Source organism: Salvelinus sp. IW2-2015, linkage group LG32 (genome assembly GCF_002910315.2).
Source record: "Salvelinus sp. IW2-2015 linkage group LG32, ASM291031v2, whole genome shotgun sequence".
Classification (NCBI taxonomy): Eukaryota; Metazoa; Chordata; class Actinopteri; order Salmoniformes; family Salmonidae; genus Salvelinus; species Salvelinus sp. IW2-2015.
The window spans coordinates 10045860-10065156 of record NC_036871.1 but is presented as its reverse complement, the minus strand read 5'-3'; the positions used below and the strand labels follow the sequence as shown (position 1 = coordinate 10065156).

At 39.9% G+C, this 19297-nt stretch overlaps 1 protein-coding gene across 1 annotated transcript; it reads right to left on the bottom strand.

Annotated features, from left to right (window-relative positions):
• Positions 1-7212: 7212 nt before the first annotated feature.
• Positions 7213-10725, bottom strand: LOC111956508 (prostaglandin E2 receptor EP4 subtype-like). The gene is made up of 2 exons (XM_023976962.2): positions 9666-10725; positions 7213-9493 (listed from the first exon to the last, which is right to left on the bottom strand). The coding sequence occupies exons 1-2, from the start codon at positions 10587-10589 to the stop codon at positions 8870-8872; spliced, it is 1548 nt and encodes a 515-aa protein (XP_023832730.1). The 5' UTR covers positions 10590-10725; the 3' UTR covers positions 7213-8869.
• Between the last annotated feature and the right edge of the window lie 8572 nt (positions 10726-19297).

Genomic DNA, 19297 nt, shown 5'->3' with positions numbered 1-19297 from the left:
GTCTGTAGCGCCACTAAGGACCATTCTCAGATGATGTAGACCCTCTCAGAGGTCTACAACTGCGGGAGACCCCACTGGACCAGAGAGCTTTAAGCCAGGCATGTACAAAATAAAAGCATCAGTTCCATCATTTTGGTCAAACTTGGSCCTTAGCAAACAAAAACACTTTTCTCAGACAGTGTAGATCACCTCTAACTACGCAGAAAGAAATCTCTGAACAATAAGCACTTTACCTTGTGAGGATCGGGCATTCTGAGGCAGAGATATTGGAACTAAGGGGTCAAGTGTAAATGCAGTCAAAGTTGACATTTTTGAGGTACTGATAGATTTAGGCCATGTTCACTGAATATAAAGACAAAACAAATGTACAGTACCAGTCAAAGTTTGGACACACCTACTCATTCAAGGGTTTTTCTTTATTTTTATTATTTTCTACATTGTTGAATAATAGTGAAGACATCAMAACTATAAAATAACACATATGGAATCATGTAGTAACCAAAAAAGTGTTAAACAAATTCAAATKTATTTTATATTTCAGATTCTTCAAAGTAGCCACCCTTGTCTTGATGACAGCTTTGCACACTCTTGGCATTCTCGCAAATGGGTCTTCCAAATGGACAATGACCCCAAGCATACTTCCAAAGTTGTGGCAAAATGGCTKAAGGACAACAAAGTCAAGGTATTGGAGTGGCCATCACAAAGCCCTGAYCTCAATCSTATAGACAATTTGTGGGCAGAACTGAAAAAGCGTGTGTGAGCAAGGAGGCCTACAATCCTGACTCAGTTACACCAGYTCTGTCAGAAGGAATGGGCCAAAATTCACCCAACTTATTGTGGGAAGCTTGTGAAAGGCTACCCAAAACGTTTGACCYAAGKTAAGCAATTTAAAGGCAATGCTACCAAATACTAATTGAGTGTATGTAAACTTCTGACCYACTGGGAATGTGATGAAAGAAATAAAATCTGAAATAAATAATTCTCTCTACTATTATCCTGACATTTCACATTCTTAAAATAAAGTGGTGATCCTAAYTGACCTAAAACAGGGAATTTTTACTCWGATTAAATGTCAGGAATTGYGAAAAACTGAGTTTAAATGTATTTGGCTAAGGTGTATGTAAACTTCCGACTTCAACTGTATACACTCAGAATCCATGATGACAGGTTATTGAAGATTACTACTGTAATTTATGACACACAAATAAATCCACATAATTTCTAAAGCATTTGATGCTCTCTGTGGTATCATTCTATGGGAATTTATCATTTGGACATGGTGATCAATTTGTATAATTTTCACTTAATATCTTCAGTGTTTTTCATCTCAGRTTTATATTTTATTGTGTGCCYAGTAGTAATGCTACCCAGTTAAAAATAGCAATGAGAAAGGTATTGAGTTAGCTAACGTTTCCAAAATCTAACCAAAAAAAAACATTACTTTTATGAGATGTGTTTRTGCCGTCATGTGCATTACTAGCACAATTTAGGAAGGTGTGCTTAATGTTTTGTACACTCAGTGTGTATTTACACACTACGAGGTTGGAATGATACTGTGAAAATGATGATAATGTCCTTTAAGTGTAAGAGCTGTTTRAAAATACTGCCTGAAATATACAGTGCCTTCAGAAAGTATTCAGACCCCATTACTTTTTCCACATTTTGTTACGTTACAGCCTTATTCTAAAATGTATTGTACATTTTTTCCCCCTCATCAATCTACATACAATACCCCATAATGACAAAGCAAAAACAGGTTTTTAGAAATTCCTTGCAGCTGAAAAACATCCCCACAGCATGATACTACCACCCCCATGCTTCACCGTAGGGATGGTGTCAGGTTTCCTCCAGATGAGACACTTGCTATTCAAGCCAAAGAGTTAAATCTTGGTTTCATCAGACCAGATAATATTTTTCTCATGGTCTGAGAGTCTTTAGGTGCCTCTTGGCAAACTCTAAGCGGGCTGTCATGTGCCTTTTACTGAGGAGTAGCTTCCGTCTGGTCACTCTACCATGAAGGCCTGATTGGTGGAGTGCTGCAGAGATGGATGTCCTTCTGGAAGGTTCTCCTATCTCCACAGAGGAAGTCTAGAGCTCTGTCAGAGTGACCATCGGGTTCTTGGTCACCTCCCTGACCAAGACCCTTCTCTCCCGATTGCTCAGTTTGGCCGGGTGGCCAGCTCTAGGAAGAGTCTTGGTGGTTCCAAACGTCTTCCAATTAAGAATGATGTAGCCACTGTGTTCTTGGGAAACATCAATGCTGCAGAAATGTTTTGGTACCCTTCCCCAGATCTATGACTCGACACAATCCTGTCTCGGCGCTCTACAGACAATTCCTTCAACCTCATGGCTTGGTTGTTGCTCTGACATGCACTGTCAACTGCAGGACTTTATATAGACAGGTGTGTGCCTTTCCAAATCATGTCCAATCAGTTGAATGTACCACAGGTGGACTCCAATCAAGTTGTAGAAACATCTCAAGGATGATCAATGGAAACAGGATGTACCTGAGCTCAATTTCAAATCTCATAGCAAAGGTTTATGTAAATAAGGTATTTCTGATTTTTAGGTTTATTACATTTTCCAAAAAATCTAAAAACCTGTTTCTTTTAGCTTTGTCAATATTGGGTATTTTGTATAGATTGCTGAGGAATAATTTTTATTTAATCCATTTTAGAATGAGACTGTAACGTAACAAAATGCGGAAAACATCAAGGGGCCTGAATACTTTGCAATGGCACTGTAAGCCTTTTTTGGTGGGATGGAGTTTTGGCCTCCCTGGTGAAAAGACACTCAGACAGACACTTCTGAACGGTAGGGGAGAGTGGGGTAAGTTGAGCAAAAGGGGTAAGTTGAGCAAAAGGGGTAAGTTGAGCAAAAGGGGTAAGTTGAGCAAAAGGGGTAAGTTGAGCCATATTTGTTTCTAGGAAACCGTACACAAAATGAATCATTTTAACCAAACATTTAGGAAGAGGTCATCATTTCATGGAGTCTGTGGAGGAAGAAACCACATGGAAAAGTGGTAAGCAAGTTATGTTGAAGAAATCAGATTTTCACTAATTTATTGTGTTAGAGGTTTCATGATGCTTGTATCTAAACCAAAGTAGATAATTGTAAGATTCTTCTATACATCAGTTGGGGTCTCTATAAGYTTCAATATGAGGTCCTAAACCTAGCATGAAAGTGCAGCCATGTAGCTGTGTGGGCTAATATAGTCCAAATGTTTGCCTTGGGGTAAGTTGAGCCAATTGCCATGGGGTAAGTTGAGCCTATAGTTGAGCAAATTGAAGTGTTTTCTTCCTAGGCGTAATGCAAGGCATTATCACTGGGATATGAGTTAACAACAGGGCCTGGCCTATGTTGAAAGTGTTTAAAAAAGTACAAAGTGTTTGTTAGGTGTTAAGCCTGTGTTGAAGATTTACTCTGGGATCTTAAGCACAACAAATTCATAACATATTGCACAAATGTGATTTGTAACATATCACATGAATTATAAAACTCATATGATATCATACAATTGCAAAATTCGTAACATATGACTCGAAATGGATGACCTAGTAAACAATCGGATGACGTAGTACACAAAAACGGGGACCCATTTTGGCTTGTGAGCGCCACTTCAAAAACTGTGTTGAATTGTGTTTGGGAAATATAGATAGACGTGGTTTTAAAAAGGTAGTGGTAATATTTTGTTCAGTACAGAAATATGTAGGCAGCTTAACTGTAAATTGTGCCGAGGACAAGCTCTGTTGTCAAAACTGTAATGTTTACATAAACTCTGATTATTTCCAGGGATACACAACATCCCCAAATAGATGTAGATCTCTTTGTTAGAAAGAATACTATATTTCCCTTGACGGAGTGTTGCTGAACTTAAAAATGGCTCAATTTATCCYCCTCTCCCTTACACACTTTACCTTGTGAGGGTCAAACGTTCTGAGGCAGAGATATTTGAGAGATTGGAACTAAGGAAGAGCTACTGGAACTAATGCAGTCGAAGTTAACATTGTCGAGGGAATGATAGATTTCGGCCATATTCGTATTCGCGGCCATATGAATAACATACAAATGTATACTTAAACATACTGCACATACTTGGAAAATGGCAACTTCCTTCATGCCTGTTTATTGGTTGATTTGTAATACTAACCAAATCAAATGCCCGTACTAAGACCTTGACGGAGGTTGTGTGGGTATGTGGAACATTCTCTTTAACATTCATCAAGGTATGATCATAATTATGACTAAAGTCATGCGACGGAAAATATCTTCCATTTCAATCATGTTGTGAAATGAACGCAATTAAGCTTTTACTGTATGCGAGCAACAGCCCTGTACTGTACCTTGGTTACAGTGTAAATCTAGCTACCATACTTTTTTCAATGAATTTGGAAAATTGAAAATATCTATTAGGCACACAACCTGAGATTAAAATTTTTAAAAAACACACACTTTGACGATATATTCAGTGAAAATCTTCTAAATTGATCATCACATGCAAATGTTTATGATTACTATATCTACATGTGATTCGTTACATATGATATTAAAACGCTAATGGATGGCCCTGCATAACACGTTTGTCTTGGATGTATTTACCTTGACAAACTTTAGAGGGGGGCTAAATTCCCATAGAATGGTGGCACAGAGCAAATGTCATCAAATGCTTTAGAAATGATGTGTATTTATTTTATTTGTCATAAATTACTGTAATTATCTTCAATAATCTGCCGTCATGGATTCTGAGTATACACCGAATGTACAAAACATTAACAACACCCGCTCTTTCCGTGACATAGACAGACCAGGTAAATCCAGGTGAAAGCTATGATCCCTAATTGATGTCACTTGTTAAATCCACTTCAATCAGTGTAGATGAATAACAGGAGACATGTTAAAGAAGGATTTTTAATCATTGAGATAATTGAGACATGGATTGTGTACAGTATGAGTATCATTCAGAGGGTGAATGGGCAAGACACAAGATTGAAGTGCCTTTGAAAGGGGTTTGGTAGTAAGTGCCAGGCACACTTCTTGTGCCAAGAACACACTCAACAGTTCCCGTGTGTATCAAGAATGGTCCACCACCCAAAGGATATCCAGCCAATTTCACACAACTGTGGGAAGCATTGGAGTTAACATGGGCCAGCATCCCCGTGGAACGCTTTTGACACCTCGTGAGTCCATGTATATGGGATATATAGTACATTTATTTTTTATTTATATTTAGTAACACTTTACTTGACACCCAGCATCATAACACGTTATGACACAGTCATAACCATATCATAATGTCATAACAGCTGACATAACTTGTCATAATATGGTCATAACACTGTCATGACACATATATTTACACCTGTTGTGACATACTGTATGTTGCGTTATTTTATGGCTGGTTATGACACCTACATAATAGTGTAAAAACTCTAAAATAACTACCGTGGTAGGTTTTGTATAGCTGGTTATGACACCTACATAAGAGTGTCAAAACCCACAAAACCTACCACACAAGGCAAAACATTCCATTACACCTACACAGCCTATATGTCAACAGTATGCTTATGTTATATATATATATATTTATTTGACCATATTAAATTGTAATTGTAATTTCACACACATTGATGTCAGACATGCACCTACCCCAATGCTCTGTTGCTGATGACTGGGATGAACACAGGAGCAGATTTCAGGAGCAGGACAAGACACCCTCTTTTTGACTGAGAACTGATATAAGGGCTTGTACGTGATAGGCCTATCTGGCTTATATGATTATGATGGTCATAATTCTTCTTGACAGTGTCATACAGTGTATTTTCTACAAGTTATTTAAAATATGATGCAAAAAACATGACTGTAAAGAATGCATTACAACAACAAGAACAACAAAGGATTCAAGAAACAAACATAAAACGGAAGGAAACTTGGCAGAATTTCTTTTTTTTTAATAGTATGTGGGTTTTAACACTCTTATGTAGGTGTTATAACCAGTCATAAAATAACGCAATATATGTCACAACAGGTGTAAATATATTAGTCATGAMAGTGTTATAGCCATATTATGACAGGTTATGACACGTTATGTCAGCTGTTATGACATATTATGACATGGTTATGAATGTGTCATAACGTGTTGACACTGGGTGTCAAGTAAATTGTTACTGTTTAGCGAAAATGGCCTAAATCTATCAGTACCTCAAAAATGTCAACTTTGACCCCTTAGTTCCAATATCTCTGCCTCAGAATACCCGATCCTCACAAGGTAAAGTGCTTATTGTTCAGAGGTTTCTTTCTGAGTAGTTAGAGGGGAAAGTGTTTTTGTTTGCTAAGGCCCAAGTTTGACCAAAATGATGGAACTGATGCTTTTCTTGTATGAATAGTTTAAAGCATAATAATTATACCAAAAGTAACTATAAATATGTTTATTCCATAGTCTAAGTATTTATAAATGATTAAATAGTCAGTTTGTATTAATATGCTAAACTGTATGAAAAGTAACTATTAATGCATCCTTTCCATAGTCTAAGTGTTTGTTTGATAATCCCCTGTTTTTGTTGTGAATTTCAGGATATTTGTGTCAATTTATGCCTATTTTCACCAGATTTGACCTTTGACAACAAGAAATTGGCCTTAGAAATCTACATTTCATGTGACATCAAGCCTAACTTTGTGTATCACCCCATCATTGTTTGATCTAGCATGGATAACAGCCTTTAACACACATTTTTTAAAGCATTTTCCCCAGGTTGGCTGGAAACCCCTGGCAACCCCTCTTTTACGCTGCTGCTACTCTCTGTTTATCATATATGCATAGTCACTTTAACTATACATTCATGTACATACTACCTCAATTGGCCCGACCAACCAGTGCTCCCGTGCATTAGCTAACCGGGCTATCTGCATTGTGTCCCATCACCCGCCAACCCCTCTTTTTACACTACTGCTACTCTCTGTTCATCATATATGCATAGTCACTTTAACCATACCTACATGTACATAAGCCTCAATAAGCCTGACTAACCGGTGTCTGTATATAGCCTTGGCCTACTGTTATTTTCAAATGTCTTTTTACTGTTGTTTTATTTCTTTACTTACCTACTACCTACTACACACACACACACACACACACACACACACACACACACACACACACACACACACACACACACACAACACACACACAACAACACACACACACACACACACACACACACCATTTTTTCGCACTATTGGTTAGAGCCTGTAAGTAAGCATTTCACTGTAAGGTTGTATTCGGCGCACGTGACAAATAAACTTTGATWTGATTTGACAGTCCTGTTCAGTTAGAGTGGTAGTTTTCCTTGTGTCATAGTGTCCCCTACAGGTTGGATACAGAAATACAGCAACCTGAAAGGTGTTCAGTTCACACTATTCATCTCAAGAAGGCATCACACGTCTTCACCTCAATAATCCATAGAAATTTTCATCAACGTCCGAAGTGTGTGAACCATTATCAGGTTGATGATCTCTCAACACAAGTGTTCATTGCTTTTGTTTTCAGAAAAAGATAAATAAGACCTCAACAAATACATAAAATGGCCCGTGCTTCATTTAATAGATTAGACCGCAAAACTTGATGCCACGTCATCTCACGTCATAATGACTTGTAACTGTTGTCGGGTCTGATTCTGTTTGAGCTTGATCACCTTAATATGTGCGCGTAATATGCTTATTATGTAATTCACTCACTACTCATTAACTGCATTTAGTTAAACATCCTTGAGGTAACACGTTGTACTGTTCAGATGCATTCATTCTCCATTAATTAAAAAACGCACAATACTAATGACACCATTTTTTTCACGAGATCACAATGAATTTTCTGATACTTTTAAAACACATTTAAATAGGAAAGTCGATCATCACTCACAGTTACGTCATCAAAAACATTCAACAGTAAAAAACAAAGTTTGACATGTTGGTACATTCAGTTACTATTCCCTGCATGCAACATTGGTATGGCACAGAAAGAAGCAGCACTTCCAATTACTTAATTAACATTGCAATTAGACCGACAGTGTCATTGCATCAATGCTGGGAAATATATTCTGCAGTTAAACTTTTTTACTGGATATGTGTGCAAGAGAATTTCAACAAACACCTTTTGCTACTATTTCTGTCAAGTCTACGCATACAATTTGATGCATACGTTGGATATATACAATGTGTGCACCACACTGTACACAGAATGCATTGCAACTGCCTCTGCGACCCAATACTGTAACGCAAATGCAGTATTCCATTGGAAATTAATGTACTTCTTTATGTACCAAAACGCAATGACGCTGTCTGTGTGAGCGAGGAGTAAGCCATTGCATTGCTGTCTGCAGCATTGAGTTGTAACCTGGGCGCATCCTTTTACAGAAAAAAAAACATATTTGTATCACTCAAAGACTGACATCTGAATATATCAAGAAGATCCTATAAAATGGGACCAATGTGTAAAAATTACATTCTTAAATTCATTGAATTCAAAAAGTATAAAGAGATTTCTGTCGGGAAGGCAAGTAGGTGCCTATTGTACCCGTATAACATGATAATAATAGAATCGCGTTACAAATTATAAAACTGCATCTTAAAATGTCCAAATGGGTCCATTTGTTACATCAAGGCTACATCAAGGTCCCTGCAAACAAAAGTTAGTCCTTAGGAAATCCCCAGAACGTCAAAAGGCTTGTGTCTTGGTCCCCTGAACATCCTTAGAACGCCCCGTTTGCTGGGGAAAATGACCTGTGTTTGTCTGGCTGTCAGCATCTCAGATATTTGCTGTTAAAGTCCATGTGAAAACATTCATGTTTTGTAGAGGATACCACAGTCCTACAGGTGCTCAGAGGCACTTCTCCGTATGACAGGAGCTAGGTGTGCTGAAGGTACAGGTGACTATGTCCACTTTACTGACATGGCTATGGAGACCTGCTGGTGCGCACTTCGCCGGAAGCGCCTTACTGCCTCCGGGCATTGACGCCATCATGGCCGGTTTGGACACCACAGCAAGTTCCGCCTGGAAGCTGAGCACGGCAGTTTGGTCGACACTAAACGGATGGAAGTTATCCCGCGCTGTGTCAAAGTCCCAGGCTTGTCGCATGGTAAAGTCTGTAAACGATTTACTTTTGGTGTTAACCTGGTTCTCGAATTCATTTCTGTAGTTGGTTGTGCATAATGACACATAACTGGTCTCGTTAGTGCATTCAAATGACAGGTGTGAATGTTGACTGCTAGTGCCAACAAAGACTAAATTAGGCCCGGGCCCCGCCTTGACTTTTCCAACTGTATTCTTCATCCTCTCACAGCCCTTAAACAACAGGTTCTTCCGACAGAGGATGTAGACCCAGGGGTCCAGAATGGGGTTGAAAGAGGCAAAGCGGATGGCCATCAGATCACTCCGGTAATCCGGTTTCACTCCAGCACAGATGTAGGCAGGACCATACAGCTGGTTTACAAAGATGCGCACCTGTCAGATTGAGAGAATATTTAAAAATAGTATATGTGGATAAAGCAAACAATGTTTCAGTAATATTCTATTCATGTATGTCTGTGTTGCATAGCTTTGTCCATATTTGAAACACATGCCCATGGCATGCACAATAGCTTAAATGAAATTTCCATAGATGCCTTTTACTTACCACTAAAGGAATGGAGCACACCAGGAAAACGATGGTCATAAATATTAGCAGCCAGAACATTTGGATCTCAGCCGCGGACAGGCTGGTGACAGAGGGCAGGAACCCGCGCAGTGAGCCACCGTGCGCGGACACCTTCGCTCTCACTATCCGCGTCTTCTGGCTCATCCTCACAAGTGACAGACACACTGCGAAGTTGCACAGAACTGTCACCGCAATCAACAGCAACATGAACCCACCGTAAAGAAACGAATACGAGGCGGCGAGGGGGTCCGTCGCCCTCCAGTCCAAGAAACACCAAGTGCCCGGAAAGTGGCGCATGTGCTTCCCGAACCCAAAGCTGGGCATGATGCATAACGCAATGTTGGCCAGGTAGATGCCAATGAGCGCGAAACGAGCCATTGTCCGGTCAATGTATTGAGAGTAAAAGTATGCGTAGTTTATGGCCAGGTATCGTTCAACTGCCATGGCGCACAGGATGGACATTCCAGCCGAGCCGAAAAAGAGCATAGAGAAGGAGAATAAATCGCACAGTAGTTCTCCACCAGGCCACCTCTGGACTATGTAGGTGGCGATAACCACCGGGCTGGTGAAACAGGTGCCTAACAGGTCCGTGATAGCCATTCCAACAACCAGCGTATAGAAAGTGGTCTCCTTCTGCTCYTTCTTTGAGATGGACAACACAACAATGGCAATGAGGTTCCCCAGGACTCCAACGGCGAACATAGTGGCTGAAGTGACCAGGGATTTGGATTCCAGTCGCAGAGGTGGGAAAGTGCTGTGGTTGTWGGTGACACAGAGCGGTTGGAGTAGTTCTGAAATGTTCGAGCCATTGTCATTGACGGAATAATTCATAATTCTTAAATTAAAACGGAAACAAAATAGCTTGATAGCTTCAACTTCTAAGAAACATTCCCTTCCCACCATGCAGTATCTTTACAAGAGAACATAAAAGAAAGCGTAGCCTACGATACCACAGAACATGTGTTGCTGGGCTTTGTTTTTGTCCTACCATCAAGCTCAAACAGTTCCCATAACAGTGTGGTTTTGTTAGGGTTGTGTCTACAACCGCTCCTGACGCTGCTGCTGGTATTTAAGCTACTAGCTGTTCGCTCGCACACACTCATTGATGTCAATAATGTGACGTCAGGCACACGAGGTGTGGCCTACATTTTTTTTTAAACATTGAACGTTTATTTATCTAGGCAAGTCAGTTAAGAACAAATTCTTATTTACAATGACTGCCTACCCCAGCCAAACCCGGACGACGCTGGGCAAATTGTGCGCTGCCCTATCACTGCCGGATGTGATACAGCCTGATACTATCATACTTCTAGGTTCAATAATGGACMCTGCATGACTTCAACACAGAAAAATGATATTTGTGCCAAACGTCTATCCTTGGAAAGTAAGTCTGTGAATATTTTTACAATGAATGTTGAACCGTTTGTTTTAAACTCATCTTTATTCAACAGTAGACATAGTCTGTCTACTCAGTGTACAGCCCAGCAACACAGCCCAGATGATCTGAGCCACACCTATGCTTTTATAGATCATACTTTGGGGCAGGGGCGCAACTTCCACTGGGGACATTTTGCAGTATATTATAATAACCAGTGAATGGATTCAAAGTTCCATCTGGTGTTGATGGGTAGGCTACAGTCTGGGATCTGGGAATAATGGTAATTTCAATGATTGAACCATTGATTCTATTCATTGGTAATATAATGTATAAATGTACACCAAGGTAGTTCTTTGTAATGCCTCATCTGAGCAGGATCAGATGGTGACGGGTCTCATCAGGGTCAGGAAGCTAGGGACAATCGGGGACGGCATAAGAGGTGAACTTTTGCAGATGTAACACTTTATTCCCTCCGTGCAGCGAACACTGGACAAGCAAGAAGCTTCAAAGAATTGAACTATTTTTAAGCAATCTTTTAAACCCCTAAAGTTGATTTCCAAAGTGTATCAAGGGTTGATAGAGGCTTTTCCCGATGACACAAAACACGTAAAACAAAAAAAATGTGAGGAAGATCTGGGAGACGCTACGATGATGAATGGATATAGATATGTTAGAATGCCCAGTCATGTTCATTTCATCTCAGACATAAATTACTGCAGTTTAAGACCATCCATATAACATACTATATGCCAGTTAAACTGAATATCATGGACTCAGAAATGTCATTATTCTGCTGGAGGTGTAAAACAAAAAGGGGACATATTTGCATATGTTATGGTCTTGTTGTCACGGCTGTTGAATTAAGTGGACTAAGGTGCAGCGTGGTGAGCGTACATTTTATTAAAGATGAACACGCGAACAAAAACAACAAAACGACCAACGAACAGTTCTGAAAGGTGCAACAAACACTAAACAGAAAATAACCACCCACAACTCAAAGTGGGAAAACAGGCTACCTAAGTATGGTTCTCAATCARAGACAAAGAATGACAGCTGCCTCTGATTGGGAACCATACCAGGCCAAACACAATAGAAATAGAAAACATAGACATACAAACATAGAATGCCCACCCACATCACACCCTGACCAAACAAAAAATAGAAACATACAAAGCAATCTATGGTCAGGGCGTGACAACTTCCCACAAAGACAGGTGGGAAAAAGGGCTACCTAAGTATGGTTCTCAATCAGAGACAACGATTGACAGCTGTCCCTGATTGAGAACCCTACCCGGCCAAAACATAGAAATACAAATAATAGAACATAGAATACCCACCCCAACTCACACCCTGACCAAACCAAAATAGAGACATAGTGGCAGAATTCTGCCAAAAAGTATGTGCTTTTATCTCAGCATGTCTACAGATTCTCCCTTCTCTTTGTTTTTGTTTGCTTGGAAATGTTGATACCTGAGACTGTTATCAGAAGAAACTGTGTAACCTAGCATTTATAGCGGCTAAGAAATGCATTGCCATTAGTTGGAAGGTTGGTTACCCTCCCACAATGTCACAATGGATGACATAAATGTTAAACTAAATATCATTAGAATTGATTTATTACAAGATAAAGGGTATACTGTGCAACTTTCATAAAGTATGGATTCCTTATATGGAATACTGTAGACAAAAGGAGTCTGTATTGAAAACATGCCCACGTTTGGAGAGATACCTATTTAGGCAATCCCTAGGGGGGTCTACCGTACTGTTGGTTGTCCCTCTGGCCTTGGCCCAACACATCTGAAACCAATAATGAATGTTTCACTAAGATCCTAAAGCTGAGTGGGGTGTTCTGGGTTGGGGCACTGCAGGGCCGTGGACCCCTAGGGGCAGGATGGGGGGTGACCCAGCTATATTGTGTGTAAGTAAAAAGAGCTCTACAGTACTATTAGGCCTATGATATGAATTATATGGAAGATGGACTGTTTCTGTATGTTAATGTGTAGGAGGTGTATGTGTGTTTTTTTTATTAAACTTTTGATTTCCAAACCTTTCCCTTGAGACATAAAAACAAATTAAGATGGGAATGAAGTTGTGTTGGGGAGAGAGTTGAGTTATTGACTAGACTGGTGGGGGTCGGGCGTGCAGGCGGCTCTGGCTGGCTGGGCAGTCTGGCTGAAATTTGATATAGAAGATGTCTTAATAAAGATAATCAAAACACAGGTCTTTGTACTTTATTTGTAGGAGTTGTTCATTTGTTAGGCTATTGGTTAAAGGTCCAACACAATCTTAATTATTGAATTATCATTGATCTAGTTCAGTCTTATCAATCACTTAAACATATTTAATAATGGTCTCTTACCTAGCTTGATGACTGTGGGCATTTATGCTTACTTTTTGTTGTTGCTGGCATTCGCAGATTCTGACGGTATTCTCCTGAAGTTGCCGTTAATAGGCTACACCAATGGTCGGCAATCTTTTCTATTTGGAGTGCCAATTTCTATCTTACCATTTATACCAATCTGTGTGCCAGTTATGATTTTCATGTGCACATTTTTGTAGAACAGTTTCATTTCATTTATAATAAATAGTCTTTGTATCTCAAAATCATTGTCAGAGGTTAACCTACATTCTATCTAAATCTAAATGAAAATTATACAAATCTAAAAGTAACTTTTATTGCCATTGCCAACYATGTAATAATAACCTACATAAAGCCAGACATAGAGCTTGGGACAGACACAGCTGTAGGACTAGTAACCGAAAGGTTGCAAGATCGAATCCCGAGTTGACAAGGTCAAAATCTGTCGTTCTGCCCCTGAACAAGGCAGTTAACCCACTGTTCCTAGGCCGTCATTGAAAATAAGAATTGGTTCTTAACTGACTTGCCTAGTTAAATAAAGGTAAAATAAAAAAATGGGCTATTTATGCAAGGGATAAGAAGTAATCAGGTGTTTTATGAGGTTTCCACTGGATCAGAGCATTACGTTTTTCCATTTCATGCTGAGAGGTTATTCAAAGGGAGAGAGCTGGAAATATTGTTCAAATTCTTTAAGGTACTATTGTCATTCTCAATTTACTTGCTGTTTAAGGTGAAGAAAAAATACTTTGAGAAGCTCCATAGCTCATTAGTGGTGGTAAGTTAAGACTACTAAAAACTATCAGACATCCCCAAATGGGCACATTTATAGGCCAATTTTTAAAAATCTCCAAATCAAATAAACATTTTGCGCACAGGCCAGGTGGGCTAGTCCTACTTCTATATGCGTAATCAGGTGAGCTTTCCTTACTCAACATTGACAGGAGCGTTTCTAACAAAAGATGATGAATCAATTGACAAAACTCGTAAATGCAATGAAATAAACAAAAACGTGTTTCTCACAAGTGTAGCATAGGTTTTGAGTTCTCCAAAACACATGTCCAAGGAGAACGAACGGTAAATGACTGTAATAATAATATTCTGAATGCATTAAAAATGACCATAACTAAACAAACAGTGCAGATTAGAAATGATGGGAATTAACGGTAAATGTAGGCTACTACTGATGATGTATGTAATGGGAATTGATAGACGTTACACTACCAACAATGCACACAATGAAGTTATGAAACAATGAATAACCACGAAATGGTGGGAGAGAGCGCATTCTGGAGATAGACCTGGCATCCCCGCGGCCTTTTCAATGGATTAGTCCAATCACACAGGTGTCTCGTGTGCCATGAAATACGTATATATTTGCGACTACTCGACGAAAACAATAAGGTTTTCAATACAGACCCCTTTTGTCATACAGTAGGGTATACAGTAGGCTATTCCATATAAGGCACACAGTATACCCTTAATCTTGTAATAAATCAAATCTAGTGATGCGTAACTTGACATTTCTGCCATCCATTGTGACATTGTGTGAGGATAACCAACCTTTTCAATTAATGGCAATGCATTTCTTAGCTGCTATAAGTGCTAGGTTGCACAGTTCCTTCTSATAACAGTCTCCAGTATCAACATTTCCAAGCAAACAAAAACAGGAAGAAGGGAGAGTCTGTAGACATGCGAAGATAAAATACCATACTCTTTGCCAGAATTAAGCCAGCTTTCACAAGAGCTTAACATATGCAAATACAGTTGGCTCCAAAATTACTGACACCCCTGACTGGCAATGCACAGACAATACTTWAAAAAAATATAAACAATATAATTATAGAGATAAACTCAAAATACCAACATGTGAGAAATACTGTGCTTTATTAATGTTTCAATGGAACCAACCAAAATCATACAATTATTTAATACAAAATAAATTGAACCAAAATCAAGGTTTCATAATTATTGGCACTCCTCATTTAGTACTTAGTATAACCACCTCTGGCAAGGATAAMAGCATGGAGTCTTTTCCTGTAATGTTTGACAAGGTTAAGGAACACATTTGGAGGGATTTTGGACCATTCCTCTATTCAGATCCTTTCAAGATCCTTCACATTCTTGGGTTTGTGCTTATCAACTGCCCTCTTCCACTCAGCCCACAGGTTTTCGATTGGATTGAGGTCCGGCGACTGAGAAGGCCATAGCAGAACATTGATTTTGTTGTCACAGAACCATTTCTGTGTGGATCTTAAGGTATGTTTCGCGTCATTGTCTTGTTGGAAAGTCCACCTACGGCCAAGTCCCAGCCTTCGGGCAGAGGCAACCAGATTGTCAGCCAAAATCGCCTGATACTTGGTGGAATTCATTATGCCATCAATCTTAACCAGTGCCCCTGAACCTCTGGAATTAAAACAGCCCCAAAACATCACTGACCACCCTCCATATTTCACCGTGGGTATGAGGTGCCTCTCCTTGTACGCATCTCTGTTTCGACGCCAAACATGCCGATGCTGTATCTGACCAGGTCTCATCTGACCAGAGCACCTTCTTCCAGTCATAATTTAAATGACGTTTGGCAAACTCCAAGTGTTTGCGTCTGTGTCTTGTGGTCAGAAAGGGCTTTCTTCTGGCAACCCTTCCAAAGAGCCTGTGGTTGTGGAGGTGGCGTCTGATGGTGCTTTTTGAAACCTGGTGACCCCAAGACGCCCACCGAAGGCTGCAATTCTTTCACAGTGATTCTTGGGATTTTGTGCTTCTCTCACCATCCTACTCCTATCCTGGGGGCAAAATGCATTTGCGCCTCTACCCGTGAGGTTTTCAACTGTTCCATATCTTTTGCATTTTTTAATTAATGCCCTGACAGTGCTCAGTGGTATATTCAATCGTTTGTGGATCTTCTTGTAGCCATTACCAGATTTATGAAGGCTACGACCATCTGTCTCTTTTGAACTGCCAGTTCTTTGTTTTCGTCATGGTGTGGATGACAGTGGGATATTGCATGTGTGTTACCTCATTTTTTATACCCTAGTCAAAAAGGAAGTGATGCTCAATATAGTCCTTAACACTTTGATAAACTTAAATAAGTGGAATTTAATTTGTGGTTTAATTTTGGTAGATGTTATTTACAATAATCTTTAAGGGTGCCATTAATTGTGAAACCTTGATTTGGAGGACATTGATTTTAATTAATAAATCAATAAATTATTTGGTTGGATCCATTGAAACATTAATAAAGTATCGTATTCTCCACATGTTGTATTTTGAGTTTTCTCTATAATTATATTGTTTATATTTGTTTAAGCATGATTTTCGCATTGCAGTCAGGGGTGCCAGTAATTCTGGAGCCACTGTAGGTCCTTTTGTGTTTAACACTTTGAGCAGACCAAATTACATTTATGAGTGCATGATTTTCAGTTTCACTGGAATAATGACATGTTCTATGGATGTTCTAAACTGCAGTAATTTATGTCTGAGAATATATGAACATGAATGGGCATTCAAAATACAGTGCATTCGTAAAGTATTCAGACCCCTTGACTTTTCCCACTTTGTTACGTTACAGCCTTATTTTAAAATGGATTAAATACAAAAATAAAATCACTCATCAACACAAATACCCATATTAACAAGCCAAAAAAGTTTCGATTTTTTTGCACATTTATAAAATATAAAAAAATATATTACACAAGTATTGGACCCTTTACTATGAGACTCGAAATTGAGCTCAGGTGCATCCTGTTTCCATTGATCACCTTGAGATGTTTTCTACAACTTGATTGGAGTCCACCTGTGGTAAATTCAATTGATTGGACATGATTTGGAAAGGCACACACCTGTCTTAAAAAGGTCCCACAGTTGACAGTGCATGTCAGAGCAAAAACCAAGCCATGAGGTCGAAGGAATTGTCCGTAGAGATCCGAGACAGGATTGTGTCTGGGCACAGATCTGGGGAAGGGTACCAAAAAATGTCTGCAGCATTGAAGGTCCCAAGAACACAGTGGCCTCCATCATCCTAAATGGTAGAAGTTTGGAACCACCAGAGACTTCCTAGAGCTGGCCGCCTGGCCAAACTGAGCAATCGGGGGAGAAGGGACTTGGTCAGAGAGGTGACCAAGAACCCGATGGTCACTCTGACAGAGCTCCATAGTTCCTCTGTGGAGATGGGAGAAACTTCCAGAAGGACAACCATCTCTGCAGCACTCCACCAATCAGGCCTTTATGGTAGAGTGGCCAGACGGAAGCAACTCCTCAGTAAAAGGGCATGACAGCTCGCTTAGAGTTTGCCAAAAGGAACCTAAAGGCCTCTCAGACCATGAAAACAAGATTCTCTGGTCTGATGAAACCCAAATTGAACTCTTTGGCCTGAATGCCAAGCGTCGAGTCTGGAGGAAACCTGACACCAACCCTGCGGTGAAGCATGGGGATGGCAGCATCATGCTGTGGGGATAATTTCAGCGGAAGGAATGGGAGACTAGTCCGGATCGAAGGAAAGATGAACGGAGCAAAGTACAGAGAGATCTTCCAACAGGACAATGAACCTAAGACACAGCCAAGACAACGCTGAAGTGGCTTTGGGACAAGTCTCTGATGTCCTTGAGTGGCCCAGCCAGAGCCCGGACTTGAACCCGCTCAAAGATCTCTGGAGAGACCTGAAAAAAGCTGTGCAGCGTCCAACCTGACAGAGCTTGAGAGGATTTGCAGAGAAGAATGGGGGAAACTCCCCAAATACAGGTGTGTAGCGTCATACCCAAGAAGACTTGAGGCTGTAATCACTGCCCAAGGTGCTTCAACAAAGTACTGTGTAAAGGGTCTGAATACTTATGTAAATGTGATATTTGTTTATTTTTAATACATTTGCAAACATTTTTAAAAACCTGTTTTTGCTTTGTCATTGTGGGGTATGTGGTGTAGATTGATGAGGGAAAAAACAATTGAATCAATTTTAGAACAAGGATGTAAAGCGTTTACAAAATGTAGAAAAAGTCAAGGGGTCTGAATACTTTCCGAATGCACTGTATCTGTATCTATTCATCATCATCAATATTGTGTTGGGTACTGACTGTGCACCATGACATTGTAGTCTGTAGAGCTGTTTATACTGTGTCAGTGTGAAAAGTAGGGAATTAGCTATGGAAACTRACAGWTCAATAACGTTACATTGCTATACTGACTCAAATAAAAACTCRCATTGCRCTGTCAACCAGCGTTTGGCCGCTGGGTTTCATCGTTTGATTCAGGTCTAGTGTGATTGAGGCAAAAATAATATCTAAAGTTAGTGAGCTAGCTAGCTAACGTTAGCCAACTTTTGGCTAGTTCTAATGGTACATCAACTGGCRAAAACTAGCCAAGTTAATKTACTTCTGTTGAAACGGGACAAAAAGGCTACAAAACATTTCCATACACACAGCAGCTGTAGATACTGCTATCTGACAGATAGTTAGAGGCTAGAGCTGAACTGKCTGTGGTAGATAATAGCTAGCTAAGCTAGATAATTCTCTTCAGACAGAACAACAGTTGAGAGGGGGATGAAACATTAGCTAACGGTCAGTTACACTATCAGCTCAGCACTGGGAATATACACTTTTTTTTTCTGTTAAGTCAAACAGCAGTTGCCTTGCTGGCTACATCAGTCAATTAAAGAGTAGCCAGTTTCTGCTTTGCTTTCTTTTACAACTCTGAGAAAAAGAGCAACACACAGAGACAAAAGCTGCAGACAGCAGCASCGTGCTGGTCAGAAGCTTTGCCATCACACWGCCTTTCCACAAGCTCTGTGGTGTCTGCATGGTCCTAAATCCAGCCGGCTGAAACCGCCAAACAGCCTATCCGACGCTCTGAGGCGTCYGCTTGGTCCTAAAGCACACGATGCCGCTT